General features: G+C 36.9%; 1 protein-coding gene across 2 annotated transcripts in view; it reads left to right on the top strand.

The window, feature by feature from the left end:
• The window catches only part of LOC127447642 (polypeptide N-acetylgalactosaminyltransferase 3-like), a 36,650-nt gene extending 10,247 nt beyond the window's left edge, over nucleotides 1-26,403 (top strand). For both annotated transcript variants that reach the window (XM_051709599.1, XM_051709598.1), the window contains exons 4-11: nucleotides 2,720-2,869; nucleotides 7,829-8,063; nucleotides 8,594-8,711; nucleotides 11,748-11,948; nucleotides 16,595-16,726; nucleotides 17,887-17,988; nucleotides 20,160-20,312; nucleotides 26,142-26,403. In XM_051709599.1, the coding sequence (XP_051565559.1) occupies nucleotides 2,720-2,869; nucleotides 7,829-8,063; nucleotides 8,594-8,711; nucleotides 11,748-11,948; nucleotides 16,595-16,726; nucleotides 17,887-17,988; nucleotides 20,160-20,312; nucleotides 26,142-26,255 (1,205 nt within the window). In that variant the 3' untranslated portion in view covers nucleotides 26,256-26,403. The remainder of the gene's footprint in view (nucleotides 1-2,719; nucleotides 2,870-7,828; nucleotides 8,064-8,593; nucleotides 8,712-11,747; nucleotides 11,949-16,594; nucleotides 16,727-17,886; nucleotides 17,989-20,159; nucleotides 20,313-26,141) is intronic.
• The last annotated feature ends 381 nt before the right edge of the window (nucleotides 26,404-26,784 follow it).

Here is a 26,784-nt window from a genome sequence, read left to right as displayed (position 1 = left end):
AGGACATGTTCTGTCAGGTAGTACATGAATGTGTTCGGTGAGTTGAATAATGTAAAATTTCCTGCAGTTATACAGTACATAACCTATTGCACTCAGAGCAAGAATCTTCCCCACATATACCTGTGGTCACGACCCGCTTCTGTTGATAAACCTATTTATTTCAATATCTTTACAAAGCACAATTGTGTGCTTAGTTGCATTTTATTATTTCCATTTGGCATTGTTTTTCCCAGCTGTTCATGAAACTATCAGAACAGACCTGTGACTCATTTTGGGTCACGACCCACCAGTTGAGAATCGCTGCACTAGAGTACACCTGGTCTATAGTCAGTGAGGGAATAGTCGGTCCCCTGACATGATCACGCAGGGATTGAACTTCCTCTGTTGGCGGCTTGCCATTTGAGAATGAAAGCCAAGGAACTGACTTTCAGCTACCTCTGTACCGTTCTCTTTTAATTTAATTACACACACACACTTACTTTCTTTTTCATGCACTGTCAGCTTCCGTTGAGAAAGACCAGTGTTCTGTTTGTCGACGCTCACCATCAGACTGAGCCAAAACCTATAGAACAACCTGCTGTGCTGCTGGCTCTCATTTCAACTGGTGCAAGATTGTTGCTGTTTAAGGGTTATATCTTTACTAATGAAGGACTCAGAATGATTCTGAAGAGGATCATACATCCTGATCACATGAAAACTACATGAATGTGGCAACTTTTTTGCAAAATAAAATTACGTGGTTCGTTTCATGTAACGCGGCAGCTCCAAGGTGAAATGTCTACTGTGTGGCGCTAAAAGTTAGTTAATTGTTTCTCCAAACAGATGAGGTTTTTAAGGCTAATGTTTTATTGAGTTTAAAATCCACAAAAACCAACCTCCCTACCCTAAACCTTAAACCTAAACCTAACCAATAGTGTCATAAAAAGCAAATGTGAGATGAAAAATGCAATTGCTGAAGCAACCACATAATTTTGTCATGCTTATATGACACTTTCGGCTCACATGTCGACTTGTGTGCTCTTCAGGACTCGTACCCCAGTCCTTTGCAACGCAATTGCAGTGCTCTATCAGTTGAGCTTCTGTGCAATTTGATCATACTCCAACAAGCTTGAAAATGTACTTGGTAATGTAATGCAAACATTAAAATGTATCCCCTTACAAGTCATGCACTATAGTAAAAGTGTTTAGATCTCATAAGATAGCATTGTGTGAGGAACAGGGTGAAAAATAAGTGTTTATGAACTGATTATCTGATGTTTTACTCATGATTTGTGTAAAAGTGAATAAAAGTAATTGTTGTTGTTGCGCCTGTAGTGTTCATTTCACTAGGAAACTGCTGCGATATGTACAATGAGTCACGTAAAAGTCATTTCACAAAAATGTAGGTATTGCAAAGTGATTCTGTTAGACCAGATTGGGATAATAAATACAAAATCATACAACATTAGTATTTGTTTACCATTATTTTGGTCACAACATGCAGTAATTCCCATAGTTTCCACATAATTTTTAAGAGTGTTTGAAACATCACTATTTTTGCGCAGAAATTAAACACTTACAATCCTACACCGCATCTTAAAGCATGCCTTGAGCCACAATTGAATGCCCAAAGACATCCATCCGATGCAAAAAGATTTATGCGTTTCAATTTCAAAACAAAATTTCATCAAATTGAATTGAGCTATCTTAAAAAAAATAAAAAAATAAAAATATTTAAAGTTTTATTAATTTAATTTTGTTAAAAATTACACAATTCAATTTGATGGAAATTTGCTATGAAATTGAAATGCAATATTAAAAATAGGTTAAAATATTTTTTTGACCTAGTCTCATAGAATGAACGTTACTATAACAACATTTTTGCAAACTGACTTTTACATGCCGTGTTCTATGTTTGGACACCGTTTCCTGTTGAAATGAACACTAGAGGCGCTACAACAACTGTGCATTTAATTCACTTTCAAACAAATCACGACTACAACAGCTGATAATGACTTTATAAACAGTTATTTTTTGCACTTTTACTGGTGTTATGATATTGAAACACTTTAACTCCAAAGCATAATTTGAAAAACTATACATTTTAATGCTTCTATGATAGACACACCTACATTTACACACTTATTCCAATGTGATTAGCTTCCACGGTAGTTCACCTGATAGAGTGTTGGACTTTAGACTCGGAAGACCGTACCTCGAACCCAGCCAAAGACGCAAGCTGACACGTGAGACGAAAGTGTCTTAGAAGCAACATGAAATTACGTGGTTGCAACAGAAAATGTGTTTTTCATGTAGCATTTGCTTTTATAGAACACTTTTGGTTAGGTTTAAGTTTTAGGTTAAGGATGCATATTTTACTCATTAAAACCTCCATCCAACATTCAACTTAAAAACCTTTTCTGATTACGGCACCGTTTCGCTCGCTTTTGGCGCCACCCGCTGGACATTTCACTGGGAAACTGCAACAAAACGTGTAATGAAGCACGTAATTTTGTTTTGCAGAAATGTAGCCACAGTCATGTAATGTTCATGAGATCAGGCTGGAAATAGATCAACAATTTTAAAAAGAATAGCACAGACAGACCTCGCAGTGCTTGCGCAGTTCGCAGTAGTTGGTTGTTTTACCTGTGAAGTACTCGATTAGTCAAAAACTAGAAAAGCACATGGCATGCCTTCATTGCACACAAACAACCTTCTGACATTTCTGTGTTTCTCACAGAGCAATTAAAGGACGAACTGGATGAGTATCTGAAACAGTTGCACATCGTCCATGTGGTACGTCAGCGTGAGCGAAAAGGCCTCATCACTGCTCGACTTCTTGGGGCATCTGTGGCTACAGGAGACACCCTCACCTTCCTGGATGCCCACTGTGAGTATCCAAACTCTGACATGAGAAAACATTGAGTCAAATGAGAGATGTGACATTTCCAAGCCTTTCACTCCTACTCAAATGTGCTAGAGTCACTTTAAAGCCACTATGAAATCTTGTGCCATTGGGTTTGTCTCTTAATAAAAGCAGACCTGCGGTCAGTTCGAACTGTTCTCCATAGGAAAGAATGTAATGCTTTTTTATTGTCTGAGTTTAGGCTTGTTAATGATTCATGGTGTTATTTATAACATGTTTGTTGTGTCCACTGCTGGTTGACTGGGAGGTGGTCAGACAGAGTTCATGATGTTGCGGTTCATCATTACTAAAACTGGTTCAGAACACAGTTCTGTTTATATTATGAAACACTTAGATTTGTTCAAAACCTAAGTGTTAAGCTTTTGCAATTAGTTCAGCTCGAACTGCTTAACATACAGACTATATTCAAACTTTGTTTTGTGGATCATTTCCACCTTAATTGTGCTATCTAGTTGTTTGTTTAGTTAATGTTGTACTTTTCAAGACATGTAAGATTAAAGTTTTTGATATATAAATATATTTAACCATTTCTAACCACCTTTTATATTGACAATGCAGTGCAATGACACTGATCATATGAAATTAAATTCTCTTTGAAACATTTCATTTGTTTGTTACATGTTAGGCATGTTTAGGCAATGATCTTCATTTGAGCGAGCCCAGTATTTATTCTTAAAATCCCTAGATCGATCTTTTACGTTAAAGCTGCACTACGTAAGATTATTTTTGGTTAAAATGAACAAAAGACTATTTTTGAGTGAGTACATTAAAACAAATCAATTTTCAAAACCCTGTTCTTGTTTTACCATGATTCACTACGGTAAGCCTACAATAATGTTTTTTATTATGAGCTGTCTGTATTATGAACATCATTCATCCTTGCACAAGTTATTTTATGACTTTCCATTGCACTTTTAGCAGATAGTAGGGCTGGGCGATACATCGAATACCCACGATACAATCGCGATGATTTTGTTGGCGATGTAAAATGTAACTATCGTGAATATCACAATGATTTTAATGAGCCTTTTATTTGGCCATGAAGTTTCTTAGAGTGCATCAGTAGACTAAGTTCACAGTCCTTCAGGGCTGTATAGTTCATCAAAATAACATCAAAATGGAGATATGATCATATGTGATTATTTAACTGCCAAAGGCTGCGATTAAAGACAGATAAACATGGTCTGTCTGCACTTCAGAATGAACCGGGGACACGTTGATCTGTGTGCACGTGCGGGGGCGGCGGGGCTCGTGGCCTCGTGTTTTTAGCGCAGTTCACCTGCATTGTGAAGTACTGCAGGTTAAAGCATTCGCGCAATTCCAAACATTAGTAACTGTTATTAAGTTATTATACAAATCTACAAACGTGGAACAGTAAAGGAGAGTTTGACAGCGGTTCACAAGATGCGAAACTCATAACTGTCCAACAAACATGACCCTTTCCGTTTCATGATTAAAGCTCCTGGTGAAGGTGAAATAAACATAAATAGGACAGAAATACAGTTGCAATCAAAATTATTCAACCCCCCTGACCAGCAAGACATTCTGGTGATGTGAATTAAAACACATCAACTAAAACCTCAGTAAACAGTCAAAGCAAGTTTTTAATACACATTTAAGTGATTTTGAGAATAAAGAGTTCAGTTTACCCCAATTTAAAAATAAAAAATAACTAATTCTCTCCACAAATGTCATGTCAAAAATATTCAACCCCCAAAGTCAATCATTTGTGGAGCATCCTTTATCCTTAATAACAGCAAATAAATGTTTCAGGTAAGTGTTCTCAGGCTTCGGACACCTCTCTATTAGAACTTTTACACATTTCTCATGAGCAAAAGCTTCCAGCTCATTGACATTCTTTGGTTTCTGTGCTGCCACTGCTTCCTTGAAATCCCAACAAAGATTTGCAATGGGATTTTAAATGATGGACTGAAAGGGCCATTTAAGGACATTCCACGACCTACTGTATCCCTGAACCAGATTTTGGACAACTTGGATGTATCCTTGCTTGCTGGAAAGTCCAGTGATCACCGAGCTTCAATTTACACACTGAAGGCATCACATTTTTCATGCCAAAATGGCCTGATACCTGAAAGAATCCATGGTGTCACTCACATAGTCAGGATAGCCGATTCCTGCAGCCGCAAAACACCCCCATAACAGGACTGACCCACCTCCATGCTTGACTGTGGGGATGGTGTCGTTCTTGTCATTACCTTTTCATCTTACTCCAGACGTACTGCTGACCCATGGGTCTAAAACTCATTTTCATTTTAGTGTCATATGTCTCTAAAACCTTCTTCCAGGACTCCACAGGTCTTTCCTAATTACTTATTGAATATTCAAGTCAACATTTCCCTTGGTGAAGTTTTGCTTTCTTCCACACCCCAAGAAGCTTGCTGTTGTACCATATTTAAAAAATGTATGATTGGTGCTGCCAACTTTGTCTGTTGGAAATTGAAGTGCCTTGGAAATGTACTTTTAGCCATGACCTTTCTTGTGTAATGAAATAATCTCCTCTATTAGCTTTCGAGACAGCTTATTTTTAATTGCACTTTTTGCATAGAAATACATTTTTGCTTACAACGCTAAACTTAAATTTTAAAACTTAAATAAGTGCCATTGCAGATTGATGACTTAATTTCATTTTAAAACAATGACTTGTGTAGTCTTACATATGTAAGAAACAGCTACATGCAGTAGGGGTTGAATAATTATGACATGGCTGTATTTTTAAAAATCCTGCTATTTAGAAATATTAGGTTATATATTCACACTATGACTTTGAATGTGTCACTCAACTGATATAGATGTAAAGTTTAAAAATTCTGGGTCATCAGAAAAGCTTACCTTTGTAAATCCCTACTGTCTTGGGGGGGTTGAATAATTTCGATTGCAACTGTATATTAATTTATCTTTAACACATCTTATCCTTAAAATAATAAATAAACAGTATTATATAATATTAATAAACTTGACTGGGTTCCACAGTAATAATTTAGTACTATGCAATATTAATCTGGTTTCCAAAAAATAAGTAGTTTTTGCACACCTTGTTCATTCACAAAGAAAAATGTTTTAGTAAAAAATATATGAAGGTAAATAAGATTTGTATTAAGCTTCCATATATGATTGTATGTTAAATATAAGTATAAATGTGCAAATCAATGACAGTGATTACAATTTACACTCCCTTGTGTTAATTTAGTGAAAAACCGTGGGAAACATGCCTTCATAATGTTTTAATAGATAATGTGTTTATTATAACTTCCATAGAAATGATTAAGGAAACTGTTTATTATTGTAATTGTTATATTGCATATTTCTGCATATTATTTTTATGTTTAATTAAGTAATTCATCCCCATCATTATTAAATCCTAATCCTGTTTTTAGTCGAGTGTTGTCTATCTTCCTCAAAGCAAGTAATATCTCTGTTATAATTGTTTAAATGAAAATCAACGTGAAAATGGCATGTAATGATGACTCTGGCTCTGCTGGTGAAAATATTTGAGTAATCACAGGCAAAGTCCAGGTAACATCAAACCATGAGATTCATCCGCGCAGAAGAGCAGCGATGAAACACCTCACGTAAAAAAAAATTGCTTGCAGTTTTATGTTTCAACCACAAATGTCGCTAAAGAGCCCAAAGTTCCATAGTGCAGCTTTAAAGTTTACTTCAGGGTTAGGGTTAGGGGTTAGGGTTAGGGTTGTTTAATCGTTGTGTTGATTAATTATATATGTTAAATGAATTGCAATTGGACTGCACAGTTTGGGCCCTGTTTTTTTTTTTTCGTAATGTAGCAAGTTAAAAGGTTCCCTGTATTATTTACAGCATTAACCAAGCAATAATTTCTTTCATATGTAAACAAAGTAGACATTGTATCTGAAATATTCCCAAATGAATCAGAATTGAACCAAATCATATAAACATTGGGAAAAAAGAGCTTGTGAATCAGAATCAAATCAAATCTGGTAATCTGTATCAATACCTAGCACCTAGTGATCATATCACCCTAGACGAATATTAAAGGAATATTCCGACTTCAATACAAGTTAAGCTCAATCGACAGCATTTGTGGCATAATTCTGATTACTACAAAAATAATTTAGACTCGTCCCTTCTATTCTTTAAAAAGGCAAAAATCGAGGTTACAGTGAGGCACTTACAATGGAAGTGAATGGGGCCAATTTTAGCACTTACATTAATTCTTCTTTTAAAACATATGTATTATTTGAGCTGTAAAGTTTTTAAATCATTGTTTTGACAATCGTTTTTAGGGTTTACGTTGATGTCTTAATGGCATCATTAAAACACATATTGTTTATGTCTTGTGGCTTTAACTTTGAAACAGTGAGTATTTTAACATTTACGGACTGGCACCATTCACTTACATTGTAAGTACCTTTTTTTAATGCAAAAGAGGGACGAGTCAAAATTATTACTTTTTTGGTTATCAACACTATGCCACAAATGCTGTTGACTGACCTTAACTTGTATTGAACCCAGAAAATTATTTTAATACCAGGTGTAAACAGTGTCATAGTGATGGCCTATTGCAATACTGCATTCAAACAAGTTTAACCGGTTAACTTCTTCCGATAATATTCTATTCTGTTCTATGATTAAGATCAATGTATCTATTGCAACAAGTAAAGGAAACTTGTTCTACATAATTCCTATGAATGACTTCAAAGTCTTAAAGGGATAGTTTCACCCAAAAATGAAAATTCTGTCATCATTTACTCACCCTGATGTAGTTCCAAACCAGTATGACTTACTTTCTTATGTGGAACACCAATGGAGATGTTAGACAGAATGTAAGCATTAGTCACCCTTGACATTCATTGCAATGAAAGTAAATGGTGACTAAAGCTAACATTGTGCTTAGCATTTTTTTAATATAATATGATTGTTTTTCAGGTGAATGCTTCCACGGATGGCTTGAGCCCCTGTTGGCTCGGATAGCAGAGAACTCCACAGCTGTAGTGAGTCCTGACATCACCACCATAGACCTCAACACATTTGAGTTCATGAAACCATCACCCTACGGACAGCACCATAACCGCGGAAATTTCGACTGGGGTCTGTCCTTTGGCTGGGAGACTCTTCCCGATCACGAAAAACAGAGGCGCAAAGATGAGACGTACCCTATTAAGTAAGAAAAAGTGCTGGTTTACAATAATCCAAGTTACACTTGCTCACTATTAAAGGAATAGTTAACTCAAAAAAGGTTAATGATGCAATTGTGTTCTCACCCTCATGTTGTTCCAAATCAAAATTAGTTTTGACTTCCATAAAACACAAAAGGAGATTTTTAGCAGAATATCCAGGCTGCTCTTTTCTGTACAATACAACTGAACGGAGACTGAGGCTGTTGAGCTCCAAAAATGACAAATAAAATAATTTGTCAAAATGTGTTTGACATCAATGATAAGACACACATGAAACATTGATGTCATAGGAATGATTAAATTATGGCAGAATTTTTTGAGTGAACTGTTTCTAAATAACTTGATAGAGAGAGTAAATACTGTATATTTTGAAATACTCTCAGAACTGCATTGGATTTCATTGTTTTCCATTAAAAATTTTAGCACCCACAGTCTCATTTCAGTCATTTTGTGTCTAATGAAAAAACATTAAATTTTAGGAAAATTTACATCGTAATCGCATTTGCCCTCACAGGACGCCAACATTTGCCGGGGGACTCTTCTCCATTTCGAGAGATTACTTCTACCACGTTGGAAGCTATGATGAGGAAATGGAGATTTGGGGAGGAGAAAATATCGAAATGTCCTTCAGGGTGAGAGAAAATTAATTTCTCACACACAATCCTACTGTTTCTTTGGTATATCAACACCATTTAGTCAGTCTTAGCATAAATGGACTACCAAAGTTTGGACATGCTTCGACTGAATCTCATTCATTTTCTCCACAGGTGAATTGATTTTTAATGCTAACTTATAAACCTTTAAAGACAGACCTACCGTGAGCTCCAAGGTTGTTAATTGATGGTATATGCTTCTGTTGAAGCCATCAGTCTGCATTATTTCAACTTCATTTTTTAAAAAACTGTGTTAAATAGCGGGATTCCTGGTGAAGAACTACACTACCCATGATTCTGAAGAGGGAAAATCGACCAATCAGAGTATCGCAGCTAACAACTTGCGGCAAAAGAGCTCTGCAGCGACTTCTCACTTCCATGACGCACTGTGAATGACACAATCAAGTCGACCTTACTACACTTTCAAAGTACTTATATATTTGTATTAGTGATGTCACTCGATTTAAATATTTAATTGTGATTAATCGCATGTTTTTCCATAGTTAATCGCAATTAATCGCATATTTCGATATACAAGTCGTCAAGTCATTTTTATTTGTATAGCGCTTTTCACAACATACATCGTTTCAAAAGAGCTTTACAGAAAATCGTGCATTAACAGAAAATGAAACCGTAATATCTATTAAGTCTTAGAGTGATCATTGTGTAGTTTGATTAAATATGATCGTAAACTGTGTATAGAAATGAAATAATTAAATATTAGTTGTATTTAGAACTCCAGTGAGCAAGCTGAAGGTGACTGTGGCAAGAAACACAAAACTCCATAAGATGTTGGTTAATGGAGAAAAATAACCTTGGGAGAAACCAGGCTCACTGTGGGGGCCAGTTCCCCTTTGGCTAAACAGCATTGCCAATATTAGTTATTTGTGTGCAGTGCAAGTCATGGTTTAAAATGTGTAAACTAAGTAAGTGTTAAGGGCCAGTGTTTAAACAAAGATTTTGTATGAACTTTAAGATGAATGACTAATGTCTTTGAAGTTGAAATGCAGCCGTGATCAGTTTATAAGAGCAAGTCATTTGTAAATGCAGTCTCTGTATTGTGATGGGGCCTTAATCCTGACTGAAATTGTTCATATATACTATTTCTCTGTAGAAATGAACATAGTTGGGAGGACACTACCTTTTCTAGTATTTTCGACATATACGGGAAATTTGAAATCAGTCTATAATTAGCCAATTCTCCAGGATCAAGCTGTGGCTTCTTAATAAGCGGTTTGATAACTGCCATTTGAAAGTTTCTTGGGACATGTCCTAAGGATAGCGAGGAGTTAATAATATTAAGAAGAGGTTCTGAGATTACAGGGAATACCTCTTTTAAGAGCTTAGTTGGTATTGGATCTAACATACATGTGGCTTTTGATATTTCGTTAAATTTTGTTAGCTCTTCATGACCTATGACAGCAAAGGATTGAATTGCTCATGTGGAAAATGATGAGACACTGTTTTCTGAGGTACTGTGACATACGATTGCATAATTCCAATTTTGTATCTGATTATTTAAATTGTATCAGTAAAGAAATTCATGAAGTAATCACTATTGTGCTGCAATGGAATATCCGGTTCAGTCGAAGCTTTATTCTTAACCAGTTTAGTCACAGTACTGAATAAACACCTAGGATTCTTGTGGTTATTTTCTAGGAGCTACAGACACTATCCTTCTATGAATCGCGAAATACCTGTAATTTTGTATTCTTCCACTCGTGCTCCATTTTCCGAGCTGCTCTCTTGAGAGCATGAGTGTGATCATTGTACCATGGTGCGAGGGCTTTTTTCTTTAATTTTCTTTAATCAAGTTCTTCAAGACTTTTTGGCTTACTGAGTATATGAGATAAATCTGGAAGATTATAAGTGATGCTGTCTTTAGAGGTCGAAAGAATAGTTCTACCTGAACGATAGCGTGGTGTAGATTGAGTAATATTAGCTGATCGCAGCAAACAATATATGAGGTAATGATCTGAGATGTCATCACTCTGCGGCAGAATTTCTCTATGTGATATCTAGGTCTCTATGTGATAACTAGGTGATACAATCTCTATGTGTTGTAGTTTATTTGACCTGTGATGTCAGTGTATATACACTTGTCAAAATTTATTTATTTTCTTCTTAGAAAAGAAAACAATATGTAACTAATGTTTTATTAACATTTCCCAAACAAAGTATTCTACAATATATAGACAGAAATACACTAAAATTTCACCAATTCAAATAATATTAAACGTTTTCCAAAGTCTAAGTGGGAGGTTGACTGTAAGAACTAGGTTAAGTATTCATTGCAATGGGCATTAAATCTCTTAAACTCTCATCCATCACAAAGTTAATCATGGCTCTTCACTTTGCTACAGCAATCGTGAAGCTGCATTTACAGTACATGATTCGCTTCATTTTGAACTCCACATGAAAAGCGCTTGCAGAGTACCTCTTGTTTTGCTTTTAGCCCTGGCACTGCACACATAAATTCTACTTTATCACACAGAGCTGAATAAAATGTCAAATCAGTAAATGTGTTAATTGTGATGAAGAAAAATGTATGCGTTAAACGTTTTAAATTGCGTTAACTCGCTAATTTCAACAGCTCTGATTTGTGCAGTATACATCTGAATATTTTGCAATAAACTTTAAAATATACTGATTCTATACTTATAATCAACAACTTTAAATCAATAGTTTTATATTTTTCCATAGTTTTTAATACAGTAACAATTGAATTACTTCATGAAAGATGTTAAGTACACAGTCTTTGTCTTTTTCTGTGTTTTTCAAATGCTTTTTAGCTTCTAATCAAAGTTTGTAATGTTGTGATTCACCTCGGAGCTGGTTGGTGTGGTTCATGGCTCACAACTCTTTTATGAAAGATTTTATGAAATCCCTATGGAAAAAATATGTTCGGAACCAAGATGGCTTAAAAAGTGGTCGGGCAATGTTATGCTCTGTTAAGGTCGATATTTCCTTTCATATTCATTCTCATGGTGTTTTTCTGGTCCTGACCCCCTTCAGGTGTGGCAGTGTGGTGGGCAGCTGGAAATCATCCCCTGCTCTGTCGTTGGTCATGTGTTCCGAACAAAGAGCCCTCACACCTTCCCCAAAGGCACACAGGTGATCGCTCGCAACCAGGTGCGACTTGCTGAGGTCTGGATGGATGATTATAAACAGATCTTCTACAGGAGAAACCAGCAGGCGGCTCAGATCGCCAAAGAGGTAACAAAAATGTATTTAACTGTAACCGTGATGATTGTTTCTTTAATATTTTGGAAAAGTTTGATGCAAGGTTAATGGCAGCAAATCTTTGAAAGAGCTTAGTTTGAGGCATTTTCTAGCAAGTAAATTAGATATCCACAAGCAGAACTGTTTTAGTCTGTGAAATAATCAGTACTTATTACTTAGATGGACAGAAATTTTTTTCACCTCTTTCTGTTCAACTGTTTGCAAAAACCACCACGCCATTTTTAAAATAATTAAGTAAAATCTTTTTTTTTTTAGATAAACCTGCCATTAATAGCATGTGGATGAGACTTATGTCTCTGCAGAACAAAAATGGGCTTTTCCCAATCAGTGGGTGTTTTCAAACCATTGAGATTCCCTACTTTCATTGGATAGTTTAGAAACGCCCATCCTGGTTTGGAATCACCCACTGATTATTACATTGAGATTCCCTACTTTCATTGGATAGTTTAGAAACGCCCATCCTGGTTTGGAATCACCCACTGATTATTACATTGAGATTCCCTACTTTCATTGGATAGTTTAGAAACGCCCATCCTGGTTTGGAATCGCCCACTGATTACTACATTGAGATTCCCTACTTACATTGGAGAGTTTAGAAACGCCCATCCTGGTTTGAAAACACCCATTACTGTTCCACAGAGACCTGTACTTGATGTGGAAACAAAATTAATTGTGATTCGTCACATTTCTTGTCAGTCAGAAGGTATCTTCCTGTCTAAGTGAGCGGTTCTTGGCCAGAATAAACTGCGATGTGGGCCAGACTTTGAGGATTGTCATAGACTACTCTTATATCATGTTTGTGTTTGAGCTGCAAGCAGAAAGTCATTTTTTCATGGTATATTTACTCACCCACAGAGCATTTTAATAGTCTGTGTGTAGAAGCTGTTGCAACTAATATTGAACTCCAAGATAAATAGGGATTTTGTTTATGTAGTTATTTTATTATTTGTGTAGCTCCCATTGACTAGTCTTTACACCCTCGTGGAGGATATATTTATGACTGTATGGTTGACAGCCCCAGTTACGTAATGTAAAGTGTGAGGATGCATGTCTGTTCTGGGTACGGTTAACAGAAGACAGACTGCCGTGGCATGCTGTGACCTCGTCACATTTTTAAGCAAATAAGCTGGTACAGAATAAGGAACCATTCTCACCAAATGCATTTTTGTGATTGACTGCACTGTTTTTCAATTGTTTTTCTACGTAAACGTGCTAGACGTCTGACAACTTTGACCATTGCACCGCATCTCACTGTTTTCATAGAGTTACGCACAGGAGACCTGCGTATCTTGTACGTCAACTTTAAAAATGTTTTTGATTCAAGACACCTGTGTTCTGTTCTATTCATTGAGCTGTGTCTATCTATTTCAGTGCAAAAAAATGCATTCCAACCGGTTCCAATCAGATTTTCTTTTATTTATTTTTTTATCTGCCTGGAAATAAATTCAGGTTTTAAAAGGTCCCTGATTGAAAAATAACTAATGCCATTAACCTGCAAGCAACTAGATATCCTCACACAGAAATGTATTTTCCGCTATGTTTTTGAGATATTTCGTATCTGTGAAATAATCGGTATTTATTACTTTTGCACCATTATTTTAACACCAGTCTACTATTGTGGTGCAATCAATTTCAGGTACAGTAAACTCACCCCTAAACAAAGCAAACTGTGGTTGTTTGCATTTCATATCAGTCATACAGTCTCTTCCTGTCTAACTGGGCAGTTCTTGGCCAGAATAAGCTGCAATGTGACAGACTTTGTCGTTAGTCAAGGGTCTAGCTATGCAAGACTATTATACAACACTATTGTTGTATAATCTGTTTGCTTATTTAAAATAATAATAATTACAGTATGTGCCAAATTGGTTATGCCTGGATTTTTGTTGCTGTAAGTGTGAAGTTAAAGGTGCTATATGTAATATTTTTACTGTACTAAATCATAAAATGACCATAATATGTCATTAGAGGATTAGGAAACATGCTAAGTTGAAATACTGGCTTCTCCGATAACAATGCTACAGCCAGTATATTCTACTTTAAGTTTCTGTTTCTGTTTTGGCCTTTGTGATCCCGCCCACTGCCCACTCACCAGTAGTATTTTGACACCTCCGGGTTGCCAGATTTGAACAAGTTAGCTGGCAAACAACACTGCGTGCTGCAGCCATGGAAGCCAGCAAACGAAACTGGATCAGAGATAACAACAAATTCCACCTGACCTAAAAAGCCTCGCAATCTGTCTAAAAAACCACCATGACCAGAGGCATAGTAAAACAAGGATAAATAATGGAGATGCCTTTGGAAGATGGAGACAGATTAAAGCCCAGAAATCCTTTAAAACGGATGCGGAGTTGGCTAATTTGCGTGTCAACATTCTGGCAGTCTGGGGCGGGGCAGACAACTCTCCAATATTTTGATTTTGGACTGCAGTACCCATTTCAAACGCTTGTTGTCAATCTTACATATAGCACCTTTAAGGCCGGTTTATACTTCTGCGTTGAACCTACACCGTAAACGCCGTAAATGAAAATGCCTTCATTTTTGAAATAGTTATACATTTCATAAATAAACAAAGCAATGTAATTTGTGTATTCAAAAGGATTTATTTAATTATTGAAGCATTAAAAAAAGTTCATCAAAGTATGTGAACATGTTGAGATTTTTATATACATGTTTTTTCATTTACATGTTATGCTGCCATGCAGAGAGAAAATAAATCATAGATATACTGTATGCTCACTCTTAAGTTGCTTATAACTAAATACATATTTTGGTACACTTTGACGCACCGCTCTGAAAAATAAATAAATAAGTACTCACATGACCAACACAAAAAAGGTGTTGTTTTAAAGCTAAGAAGCTGAACTTTACAATGCATATAGCTTTTACCTGTATAAGCCAGGGATTTTTAAACTTTTTAACGCCAAGGACCCCCAAATATGACAATCCCCTTGCGAGGTACCCCCTAATAAATAACATAAAAAGTCGCTATATATTTTTGTGCATAAAGAACAGAGCGAAATCAAGATGAATTTTAAGTCTGATTTCATAGACATAGCTTTTATATTGTTATTTTAGCCTACAAATGCCAAAAGAAATTATTAAAATATTATCTGTAGGGACGCGCCGATGTATCGGCCACCGTATTTATTAACTGGTGGGATGCACCATATTTATTGGGCAATTATTGACCAAAATTAAAACTATCAACACAAACCACCAATATCAACCATCCGATGGTTTATTTATAATTATATGTGAATGTATTGTGTTGTATTAAGTTTACAATACTTTTTATGTGTGTAATATAAATACCTACCAAAACAAATGAAATCTAGAAAAAGTCGAATGTCGAATATAGTAATTTGTGATATGAATATATAATGTTCTCTCATAATGTGTAAAATGTGAGTTCTATTTTTTACCCTTTCCTCAAAAGAAAAGAAAATTGTCATGTTATATTTTTTATTTGTATTTATCTTTCATTGTGATTTTCATAAAATGTCTGTCAACAGATCCAATCCACAATGGAAGTTATTTATTGTTAGAATGATAAAATAGCTTTTGTACCTCTTTGTACATTTTTAAAGCATAATCCTTAGCAAAACAGTAATATGATGTCCAGATAAGATAAGTGGCAAAATATTGGTTTCGACCTTTAGTTTTTTTGTTAAAACCTGTATTGTTTTGGTTAAAAATATTAATATCGGTGGATCCCTAATTATCTGGAAAATAGTTAGCCTACTTTGTATTATTTTGACAGTGTTACTTTTTTCACCCCAATATTTGAGTAATGTGGCCCCCTGGGGGTCCCTGGACCCCAATTTGAAAATGTCCTGGTATAAACAACTCTTAGCAGGTGCTTTTTACTTTGCTGACAAATTAGTATAGTTTCAAATAAGATTATTTGCTGTAAACTATACTGTCAAACATCATACAGATCATAAGCGTCTGAAGTAGAATACGACAAATATTTTGTCTCTCACATACCAAATATTTATTGAGTAAGAGTCCAGAGTTTAAAGTGCTTAACAGATGTGGTGGTGGTGTAGTGGGCTAAAGCACAGAACTGGTTGACGGTTCGATCCCACAGTCACCACCATTGTGTTCTTGTGCAAGGCGTTTAACTCCAGGTTGCTCCGGGAGGGATTGTCTCTGTAATAAGTGCACTGTAAGTTGCTTTGGATAAAAGTGTCTGCCAAATGCATAAATGTTAATGTTAATGTAAACAGATGTGTCTTTTTGTGCATTTTCGCTTTTAACTTCTTAAAACATAAACAGAATATAAAACCAGCAGATGCTCCTGATTAAAAAGAGCCCAAATACAAAATTATGTCATGCATAGATCTTAAATAACCTTCGAGAAAATGCAACTCTACCTCAGAAATAACCGACTTTAAGACTGAAGGCCTTTTGCTAGGCTTTCAACGTGCTGGTCTTGTATGTCATAAACCACAGATACTCTCGAGATTCTGTGTATGTGTAGCCAAAACCTGCTGCTGGATCATAACCACAGACAGACAGCTTTAAAGTGGTGCCTCAGACAGCCTGAGGGATGCTTGAATATATAATTCAAAGCAGTTTGAGTAATGAAGCAACCATCTCTCTTTGTTTCTCCACAGCATTTGTTTGGTGATGTCTCCAAGCGTGTAGATCTCCGGGAAAAGCTTCAGTGTAAGAGCTTTTCCTGGTATTTGAAGAACGTCTATCCGGAGGTCTTCATGCCCGATCTCAATCCACTGCATTTTGGCGCGGTGAGTGTGTGTGTGTGTGTGTGTGTGTGTATACTGGCAGCAGTGTTAAAGAATAACTTACTAAGAGTACCATCAGTACTAACTCAACTACATTTTTCAGTATTGTAGCTCAGCTGCTTTCAAAATAGTGAAGAATCTACAGTATGAGTGGCCTAAATGTGTGTAAAAAGCGACAAAACTCTTTCTTTAGATATTGTATTGCGCACACAGCTTTGCAGCCAAGCGAGTTGAAAAAATACACACTTTTAAACTGTCCTCGATGATAGTAAAAAAGTCTGATTCATTTTAGTGGATCAGTTCGTTCGGAAGGTTCGTGTAAATTTACGATTTGAGCACCTGGACAGAAATCCCTGTAAAGTATTTTACATCGTCTTTTGTGTATTTAATGCTGCTGTTCACCATGTTTCTACTCCGATATAGAAATTAATTAGAAAAAGTTACTCTACATTTAGATTTTCAATGTAATGATGTGACCCTAATTAAGATCCTCATTGTTGTTTGTGCCATATAAATAGTGCTCTGATTACAAATGAATATTTGTTTGCCACACAGGAAATAACTATATAAAATCTGAATATATAGTTGTAAATCTGAATATATATATATATATATATATATATATATATATATATATATATATATATATATAGTTATAAATCCTGAATATATAAAGGAAAATATTCAAATATAAACCTGAAAATAAAAATGTTGAATATATGAGTGTAAATCCTGAATATATTATAGGTTTTAATATGAATATAGATACTATATACAGACTTATAGATATTGCCACCTTGAATAGCTTCGATGTGTAGTTAGCTTTTTTTTTTAAATTATAGCTAGAGTAGTTTGACTGTAGTTTAACTTTAAATTATGAGGAACTTGTATTTGGAAGCTACAGTTTCCAAGTGGCTTCCCCAACACCTCTCCCTCTTTTTTTTCTCTTTCTATTCAGCTCTCTCTCTCTCCCCACACCGCAGTGTGTTGTGTCTGGTGGCTGTGGTTTCCCACCATGCAGCGGATCTCGGAGAGTGCATGCCTCCGTGTTTTAATAGCTTTCATGTTACGACGCCACAATCCATCCCATTTCCTACTCCATCCCTCCCACTCTATTTCTCTCTCTTCCCTCTGACTGTCTCACATTCCGTGTCTCTCTCCAGATAAAGAACGTGGGGAAGGAGGCTTGTTTGGACGCTGGAGAGAATAATGAGGGAGGGAAGTCTCTGATCATGTACCCCTGCCACGGGATGGGAGGAAACCAGGTACTGCCAGAGCAAACAGTGTGACCTGTCAGTGAATCAAGGGAATTGATAAAAAGACAATATAGACTGCTTATTTTTAATTTAGATTAGTTTGGAAATGTTCCATACTGAATGTTTACTTTAGTGGTAACAGTTAGGGACAACCTGGAAATATCAGGGTTTGGAAAAGTGATGGAAATGAATAAAAGGCACTCTATGGAATTCTGGGCTTTTTATTGACATCTGTGGTTGAAATATGAAATAGCAAGTTAATTGCGGAGGAACAATGAGTGCGTTTACATGCGCGTTCTTAAGCCGATTATGCTTAATAAGCCGACAACATGTGTGGTCATGTCAATGCATTAAACAGCTTTCCTTTATTTGTGTAAGGTCATAAACGGCATAAGCATAAACCGATCGATACAGGAAGATTTTTGCCCATTACACATCGTTGCATGTAAACACATTAACCGGCGTTCTTACTGGCTTATCCAATGTGCGCAAGTGTTGTGCGCATGCCTCTTCACAGTTTGACATCAAATGCAGAGAATAACAACAATTATTTTAAATGTCATGTAAACACGGATTTCGTGCTTTGTCTGATTTTTTAAATAAGCTGATTTTTGGGAGTAATCTATGGATAGATATGCAAGTAAACGGGCTCACTGTTTTGTTTTTTTACCAACATGACGTAAACAAACACAGGGACAAATAACGGAAGCCTGAAATTTCCTGCCAAATTTAACCCGACAGTTCTCATGTAAAAACATTATTGTAGGCTTACCGTACATTACATTAAAGTAAAAATGTTAAGTAAAAAAATTACTTAAAAGCCTTTATGACGTAATATGTGAGCGAATCATTCTTTGGCATAGTTCTTTCATCACCATGTCAACCATCGCAATTTCAATAATAAGGGGCCGTTCAGACAGAAAAACTATTGAAAAACAATGCAAAAATTATGTTTGATGTAAACATGCACTAGACGGACATTTTTGGTCACATTTTGCAGGAACGTCACATTTTTAAGACACTGTGTAGTCAAAAGAACTTGGTCTTGAAATTTGGTCTCAATTGCTCACCTGCATTCTGTGCCATTTGTTGCATGGCGTCTAGCTTTTATAACGCAAGAACAAGTTTGGTCTGAACAGCATCTATCTGCTGTATTCTGTACACACACAGAATGATAATTTAAGGCAGTTTACCTCCGCATATACAGTGAATGCAGTTGTCTCTCCCAAAACATTGCAGTGTGTTCGTGGCCTGTATGATTTCACTAATATAATTTTAATTAGAATGCTTAGTTTGCCAGTAGCTCTCAGGAATATCTGCGTAAATTTCTTGATATGTCCAAAATGGTCAGAAATCTAGGGGTAACCATCGATAACCAACTAAATTCAGCACGATCATGATACCTATAATATCAGGAAAATAAGACCCTTCCTCTCTGAACATGCCACACAACTTCTTGTTCAGTCACTTGTCATAACTAGACTGGACTACTGTAACGCTCTCATTGCAGGCCTCCCTGCATGTGCAATTAGACCCCTGCAAATGATCGAGAATGCAGCAGCATGTTTGGTCTTTAATGAACCAAAGAGAGCGCATGTTACACCACTCCTTGTCTCTCTCCACTGGCTGCCGGTTGATACATGTATCAAATTCAAGGCTCTGATGCTGGCATACAGAACAGTCACTGGGTCTGCTGCAGTGCACCTAATATCATTTCTGCAGAGCTACACGCCCACTTGAAGCCTGCGGTCGGCTAATGAGCGGCACCTTGTTGTACCAACACAGAGAGGCACCAAAACACTTTTCCAGACTTTCAGTTTCACTGTACCATGTTGGTGGAATGACCTTCCCAACTCAATCCGTGAAGCAGACTCACTCTCTGTCTTCAAAATACAGCTAAAAACACATCTTTTCCATGAGCACTTAGCCATGCACTCATAATATATATAAATATATATTTCTTGTTGCACTCTAATCTGTCTTGTATACTACTATTCTGATGCTAGTGAAACTTAATTCAGCACTTTTCGTACCGCTGTCTCAAGATGAAACCGCTTATGATGTATTATTTCTCTTTTGTAAGTCGCTTTGGATAAAAAAAAAGCATCTGCCAAATGAATAAATGTAAATGTAAATGTTTTCCCTCTGGTGAAGGTCTTCTCTCTTCTCTGATTATACAGTATTTCGAGTATTCGACCCATCATGAAATACGACACAATATTCAGAAGGAGCTGTGTCTGCACACGACCGATGGAATCGTCAAATTAGAGGAGTGCCAGTATAAAGGTTACAACACCATGACAGGACCTCAGCAGAAATGGGAGCTGAGAGAGGTACAAGAACATTTAAAGGCCATGTGGAGTTCTTTTTCTCTCTCTCTGGTTCGATATTTCTCACATTCTTTCTCTCTTCTTCAGAAGACTCTGATCTTTGCTTTAAACACGACTTCAAAACAGCCTGAGGCAGTGCTGTTTCATAACTCACTCATCTCTTAACACAACATTGTCTTTAGAGGCTTGTCTCTTGTTGTGCTTGTTCATTTTTTATTTTAATTAGCAAAATCAGTGTTCCAAAACTTAGTGAGATGCCTTGTCTATTACCTAAGTAGGCAGCTAACTTCTAAGGCAGCACCCTAATCATGATGTATCTTCACAAGTGACCAAGACAGCAACTCAAATAGCACTCCTCACAGGAATCACAGAGGAGACTTGAATTAAAATTGATTTAAATGGCGACACGAATATGGGACATTTGAGCATTTTTCTGCTTTAATATGGGACGATTCGCCACCTGCTAAAATATGGAATAATAGGTATCTTATACGGGACATCTTTATTCCAGAAAAATTATGAGATGTCTCAGCTAATTCGGGACAGTTAGCAACCCTAGGAATGCGAATCATAGTGGGGTTATCTTTTGTAGTAGTGAATAGAAGACCATAGCATATATATATATACATATATATATATATATATATATATATATATATATATACACACACACACACAGTTGTGTTAAAAAAAATAGCAGAACAACCTGATGAACCACTGTTATTAGTAGTAGTGATATTTCTGCATTGCAAATAATTTACTTGTAGATGTAGTAGAAAAACTACAGACCCAACTGTCATGACATGCATGCTACTTGATCGGAGTAATTGACTCATTCATTGAAATGGGCGTGTTCAAAATAATAGCAGTGTGGAGTTTAATTAGAGAATTCATTCATTCTGTGAAAAAACAGGTGTCATTAATTGTCCTTTATTAAGGGAGAAGGGAAGCAAATGTTTCACACATTGTTATAAAATATATTTCCTTCTGAATTGCTAAGTAAAATGGGCCGTTCCAAACATTGTTCGGAGGAACAACATAATTTGATTCAAAAGTTGATTGGAGAGGGGAAAATGTATAAAGAAGTGCAGCAGATTATAGGATGCTCAGCTAAAATGATCTCAAATGCTTTAAAATGGCAACAAAAACCCAAAACACGCAGAAAAAAAACGAGCAACTACTGTTAAAACGGATCGAAGAATAGTCAGAAAGGCAAAGATTCAGCCAGTCATCACCTCCAGAAAATTACCTGTAAGTACTGTTACAGTCAGAAGACGTTTGATCAAAGCTAAGCGATCAGCGAGAAGCCCCCGTGAAGCACCATTGTTGAAAAAAATGGCATGTGCAGAATCAGTTAAAATTTGCCAAGGAACACATCGATTGGCCTAAAGAGAAATGGCGTAACATTCTGTGGACTGATGAGAGTAAAATTGGTCTTTTCGGGTCTAGTGGTCATCGACAGTACGTCAGGCGACCCCCGGGTACTGATTTCAAGCCACAGTACACTGTGAAGACAGTGAAGCATGGTGGTGCAAAAAGCATGGTATGGGATTGTTTTACATACTATGGTGTTGGGCCTATTTATCGTAAACCAGGGATCATGGATCAGTTTGAATACATCAGAATACTTGAAGAGATTATGTTGCCCTATGCCGAAGGGGAAATACCTCTGAAATGGGTGTTTCAACAAGACAACGACCCCAAACACACGAGTAAGCGAGCAACATCTTGGTTCCAGACAAAAAGGATTGAGGTAATGGAGTGGCCAGCTCAATACCCTGACCTCATCCCTATTGAAAACTTGTGGGGTGACACTAAAAATGCAGTTTCTGAAGCAAAACCCAAAAATTCACAGGAACTGTGAAATGTAGTTTGTTCGTCCTGGGCTGAAATACCGGTTTCTAGGTGCCAGAAATTGGTTGACTCGATGCAACGCAGATGCGCAGCAGTTATCAAAAACAGTGGTTATGCAACTATATATTGAGTTTGAAGAGAAAAATGTTGACGCTGCTATTTTTTTGAACAGATTAATATTCCTTTTCTTTGCTCCCTGTAAAAAAATAATGCAGACTTGATAAAATTTGTTAATGCTTTGGTTTGGAATTGAATGTGTAATATTTCCACTACATTTGAAATATGGAAATAAAAGCTATTAAAAAATATTTGCACTTTATTCACGTTTATTAACGCACTGCTGTTTATTATTATTTATTTATTTATTAACTGTGTGTGTGTGTATATGTGTATATATATATATATATATATATATATGTGCACACAACAAAAATATTGGCACCCTTGGTAAATATGAGCAAAGGCGGCAGTGAAAAAAATCTGCATTGCTTATACTTTTGATCTTTCATAAAAAATAAAAAATAAATTGCTACCTCGATATAACCTACTTTAAGACTGAAGGCATTTTGCTAGGCTTTTAGCATGCTGGTCTTCTATGTCATAAACCACAGATACTCTCGAGATTCTGTGTATGTGTAGCCAAAACCTGCTGCTGGATCATAACCACAGACAGACAGCTTTAATTGAAGTAAAACAATTGAAATGGGAAATATCTCATTATTAAATAAATATTTTTCTCCAAAATGCTTTGGCCATAATTATTGGCACCCTTTTATTCAATACTTTGTGCAACCTCCCTTTGCCAAGATAACAGCTCCGAGTCTTCTCCTGTAATGCTTAATGAGGTTGGAGAACATATGGCAAGTGATCCGAGGCCATTCCTCCATACAGAATCTCTCCAGATCCTTCAGATTCCAAGGTCCACACTGGTTGACTCTCCTCTTCAGTTCACCCCACAAATTTTCTATGGGGTTCAGGTCAGGAGACTAGGATGGCCATGGCAGAACCTAGATTTTGTGGTCAGTGAACCATTTTTGTGTTGATTTTGATGTTTGTTTTGGATCATTTTTTTGCTGGAAGATCCAACCAGGGCCCATTGTAAGCTTTCTGGCAGAAGCAGTCAGGTTTTGATTTTTTTATCTGTCGGTATTTGATAGAGTCCGTGATGCCATGTATCCGAATAAGATGTCGAGGACCTCTGGGAGAAAAACAGCCCCACAAGATCCAGCACCACATTTAACCGTGGGCATTGGGGACTTCTTCATCTCTGTGTGCGCCAAACACAACTCTGGTGTTTGCAGCCAAAAAAGCTCTTTTTTTCTTTTTTATTTGTCATCTGACCATAGAAACCGGTCACATTTGAAGTTCCAGTAGTGTCTGGCAAACTGAAGACGCTTGAGTTTGTTGTTGGATGAGAGCAGAGGCTTTTTTTCTTGAAACCCTCCCAAACAACTTGTGGTGATGTAGGTGATGTCTGATATGACCCAACTAATTTCTGATATTCTCCAGCTGTGATCCTTGGAGATTTTTTGGCCATTCTAACCATCCTCCTCACTGTGCGTGGAGACAATATAGACAAACGTCCTATTCCAGGCCGATTCATTTTTTTCTTCTCCCCTTTTCTCCCCAATTTGGAATTCCTAATGCGCTCTAAGTCCTCATGGTGGCGTAGTGACTCGCCTCAATCTGGGTGGCGGAGGACGAATCTCAGTTGCCTCCACATCTGAGACAGTCAATCAGTGCATCTTATCACGTGGCTTGTTGAGCGCGTTACCGCGGAGACGTAGCGCGTGTGGAGGCTCACGCTATTCTCCACGGCATCCACGCACAACTCATCACACGCCCCACCGAGAGCGAGAACCACATTAGATATGACCACGAGGAGGTTAACCTAACGTGACTCTACCCACCCTAGCAACCGGGCCAATTTGTTGCTTAGGAAGCCTGACTGGAGTCACTCAGGATGCCCTGAATTCGACCTTGCGACTCCAGGTGTGGTAGTCAGCGTAGCGTTTACAGAGCTACCCAGGCACCCCTCCAGGCTGATTCTTAAGATCTTCAGTTGATTGGAACTTCTTAATTATTGCCCTGATGGTGGAAATGGGTATTTTCAATGCTTTGGCTATTTTCTTATAGCCACTTCTCATTTTGTGAAGCTCAACAACCTTTTGCCACACATCAGAACTATATTCTTTTGTCTAACCCACTGTGATTGATGATTAAGGGAATTTGGCCTGTGTGCTACCTCATATTTATACCCCTGTGAAACAGGAAGTCATGGCTGAATAATTTTAAATCCACTGCGATCACTTGAAGGAGTGAAGGCGATCGCTACTGAGGGGGACGGCCATGCGAGATGGATTATGGCAGTCAGAAGAGTGAAAGATACCCAATTTACTGTCACTCCCTCAGCAGCTTTGTTAATCATAAGGAATTATGTTATAAATTTACATACAAAAATTAAAACATTTTCAATAGAAAAATAGTTTGCTAGATTGCTGTAAAAAGGAAAGAGTTTGGTGTTAGCATGTTGCTAAGCTATCAACATGATACTAGGGTTGCCACTTTTGAAATACGGGACAGTCTATGGCTGATGCTTTCAGACGGTCCCTTACCACACCCTCCATGGTTTTAGCACAATATGTGGACACCATAGGCAAAATTTCCAACGAATATCAAGATTAAATTAACGATCGTGAACGATTTCGCCGTGACTCCATCAGACCAGCTTAACCTCGTGCAATCTCGCGTCCACATGCATGGACATTGTATTTTGACTTTGCTATACACAACGCATAATTTAAATGAATAAAAACCGAATAATGTTCACAAGACTCTAGACTGTCATTTAAAGGGTTAACTTCGGCCGTACCGAGTAGTGTGACACAACAGCATGCTGTCGATTTCCTTGAAGCGCTCCTATGGATGCAGCGCCAACAAAAGTGCCTCTGGTAAGAAATTTCTATGTTTTTTTGTATTTATTTTTTATTGAAACCTGTTTGGTTGTAAAGAGGAGAGTCTCTAGTTTCGTTTGATATACCGCATTAAAAAAATCTATTCATTTTTTGCGCCAGTGCCCTGATAAACGTGATGTCCACATATGTGGAAACTCGTACCACATTTCCTCAAAAGTAGAAAAACATGTTCGTTATTTTGAATCACATCTGTGGGTAATTTTGCTTCATTTTAATATACATTTTGTTATATTTTATTTTATCACTGTACAATATGGTTCTATTCATTAACATTAGTTAATTTCAAACTGTTCTGAGACCAGTAAAGACAGACAGCACACTGGAGGTTAAATCATTCACTAAATAGGGAGCAAGGGATCATCCTATATTTTTCTATTCAGCTAAGTACATTCAATCCTAAAATCCAACCAAAAGTTCAGTTTCAGGCTGCAGATGATGTTTGTTCCACTCAACATGTTTGGCAGACCTGGGACAATGATGATCAGTACATAGATTCAGAACTTTATAATGCTACATTTTATTTTAACATGGTTGGCTGTGATTGGATGATGCTGGACATTACTTTGAATGAGAATTAATTATGCTGCTTTCTGATGTAATGTCTGTAATGTCTCAAAAACATGAATAACTGGAAACACAAACAATTTGATGAAATAATTCTATAGTTTAGTGTTAAAATCTTGCTGTCTACATATGTGGACATACATTTTTAGGAAAACTATTTGCTTTAGGTTTATTAGGTGCTACTAGTTACAAATCAAAAACTAGGTTCACTAGGTTTTGGAACAGAGCCTGTGAGTTTTGCCTGTGTAAAGTCAAACGTGTTCTTTTTGGGCTGGCTAAACTGAAGCACATATTAAAGGACAAAGACAAGAGAGAAATGAATCTTCTCAGTTTCAGGTGTAATTTATGGCTCTCTGTCTAATGCTTGCTAATGTTTGCTTTGGTGATTTGAGTCTACAGTGTTGATAGATGTTGCTCTGTTATTTTATTCTCTTTGCAGGATCAGCTGTTCTTTAACAAGGGCTCAAAACAGTGTTTGACTGCTCGAAATGAGAACCCCTCTCTGGTGCCCTGCAATCCAGCTGACAAATACCAACTCTGGCTCTTTGCCTGAGTGCAGGGACCATTGAGACACACAAACACACACACACACACACACACACACACACACACACACACACACACACACACACACACACACACACACACACACACACACACACACACACACACACACACACACACACACACACACACACACAGGGTCCAAAATTAACTTTATGCCACAGCTGCCAATAATGGGTGAATTGAGAAAATTGACCTTTCATAAATATTTCTTACTGGTGATAAATCTGCAATTTATATAAACAAAAACTATTTTTATCCCGATGAAAATGGAAATGTCATCGGAATTGGTACCCACACCCACCCCACGCATGTTTGTGACTATAGTGGTAATCAAAAACCAGAACTAATTATAAGAAAAACAAAAAAACAACTGGAGCTGAATCATTTTGGTGGCATTTGGTTCTTTTAATAATTCTTGAACATTTCAGCACAGCAGATTTCTACATAAGAAATGCTGTTTAGGTTGTGAGCTTGCAGTCTGGCCAGAGAGAAGACTGGCTACCATGAAATAATAC

This window comes from Myxocyprinus asiaticus, chromosome 10 (assembly GCF_019703515.2).
Source record: "Myxocyprinus asiaticus isolate MX2 ecotype Aquarium Trade chromosome 10, UBuf_Myxa_2, whole genome shotgun sequence".
In the NCBI taxonomy this organism is placed as follows: domain Eukaryota; kingdom Metazoa; phylum Chordata; class Actinopteri; order Cypriniformes; family Catostomidae; genus Myxocyprinus; species Myxocyprinus asiaticus.
The sequence above is the reverse complement of the archived record's forward strand: the minus strand, read 5'-3'. Positions and strand labels throughout refer to the sequence as shown.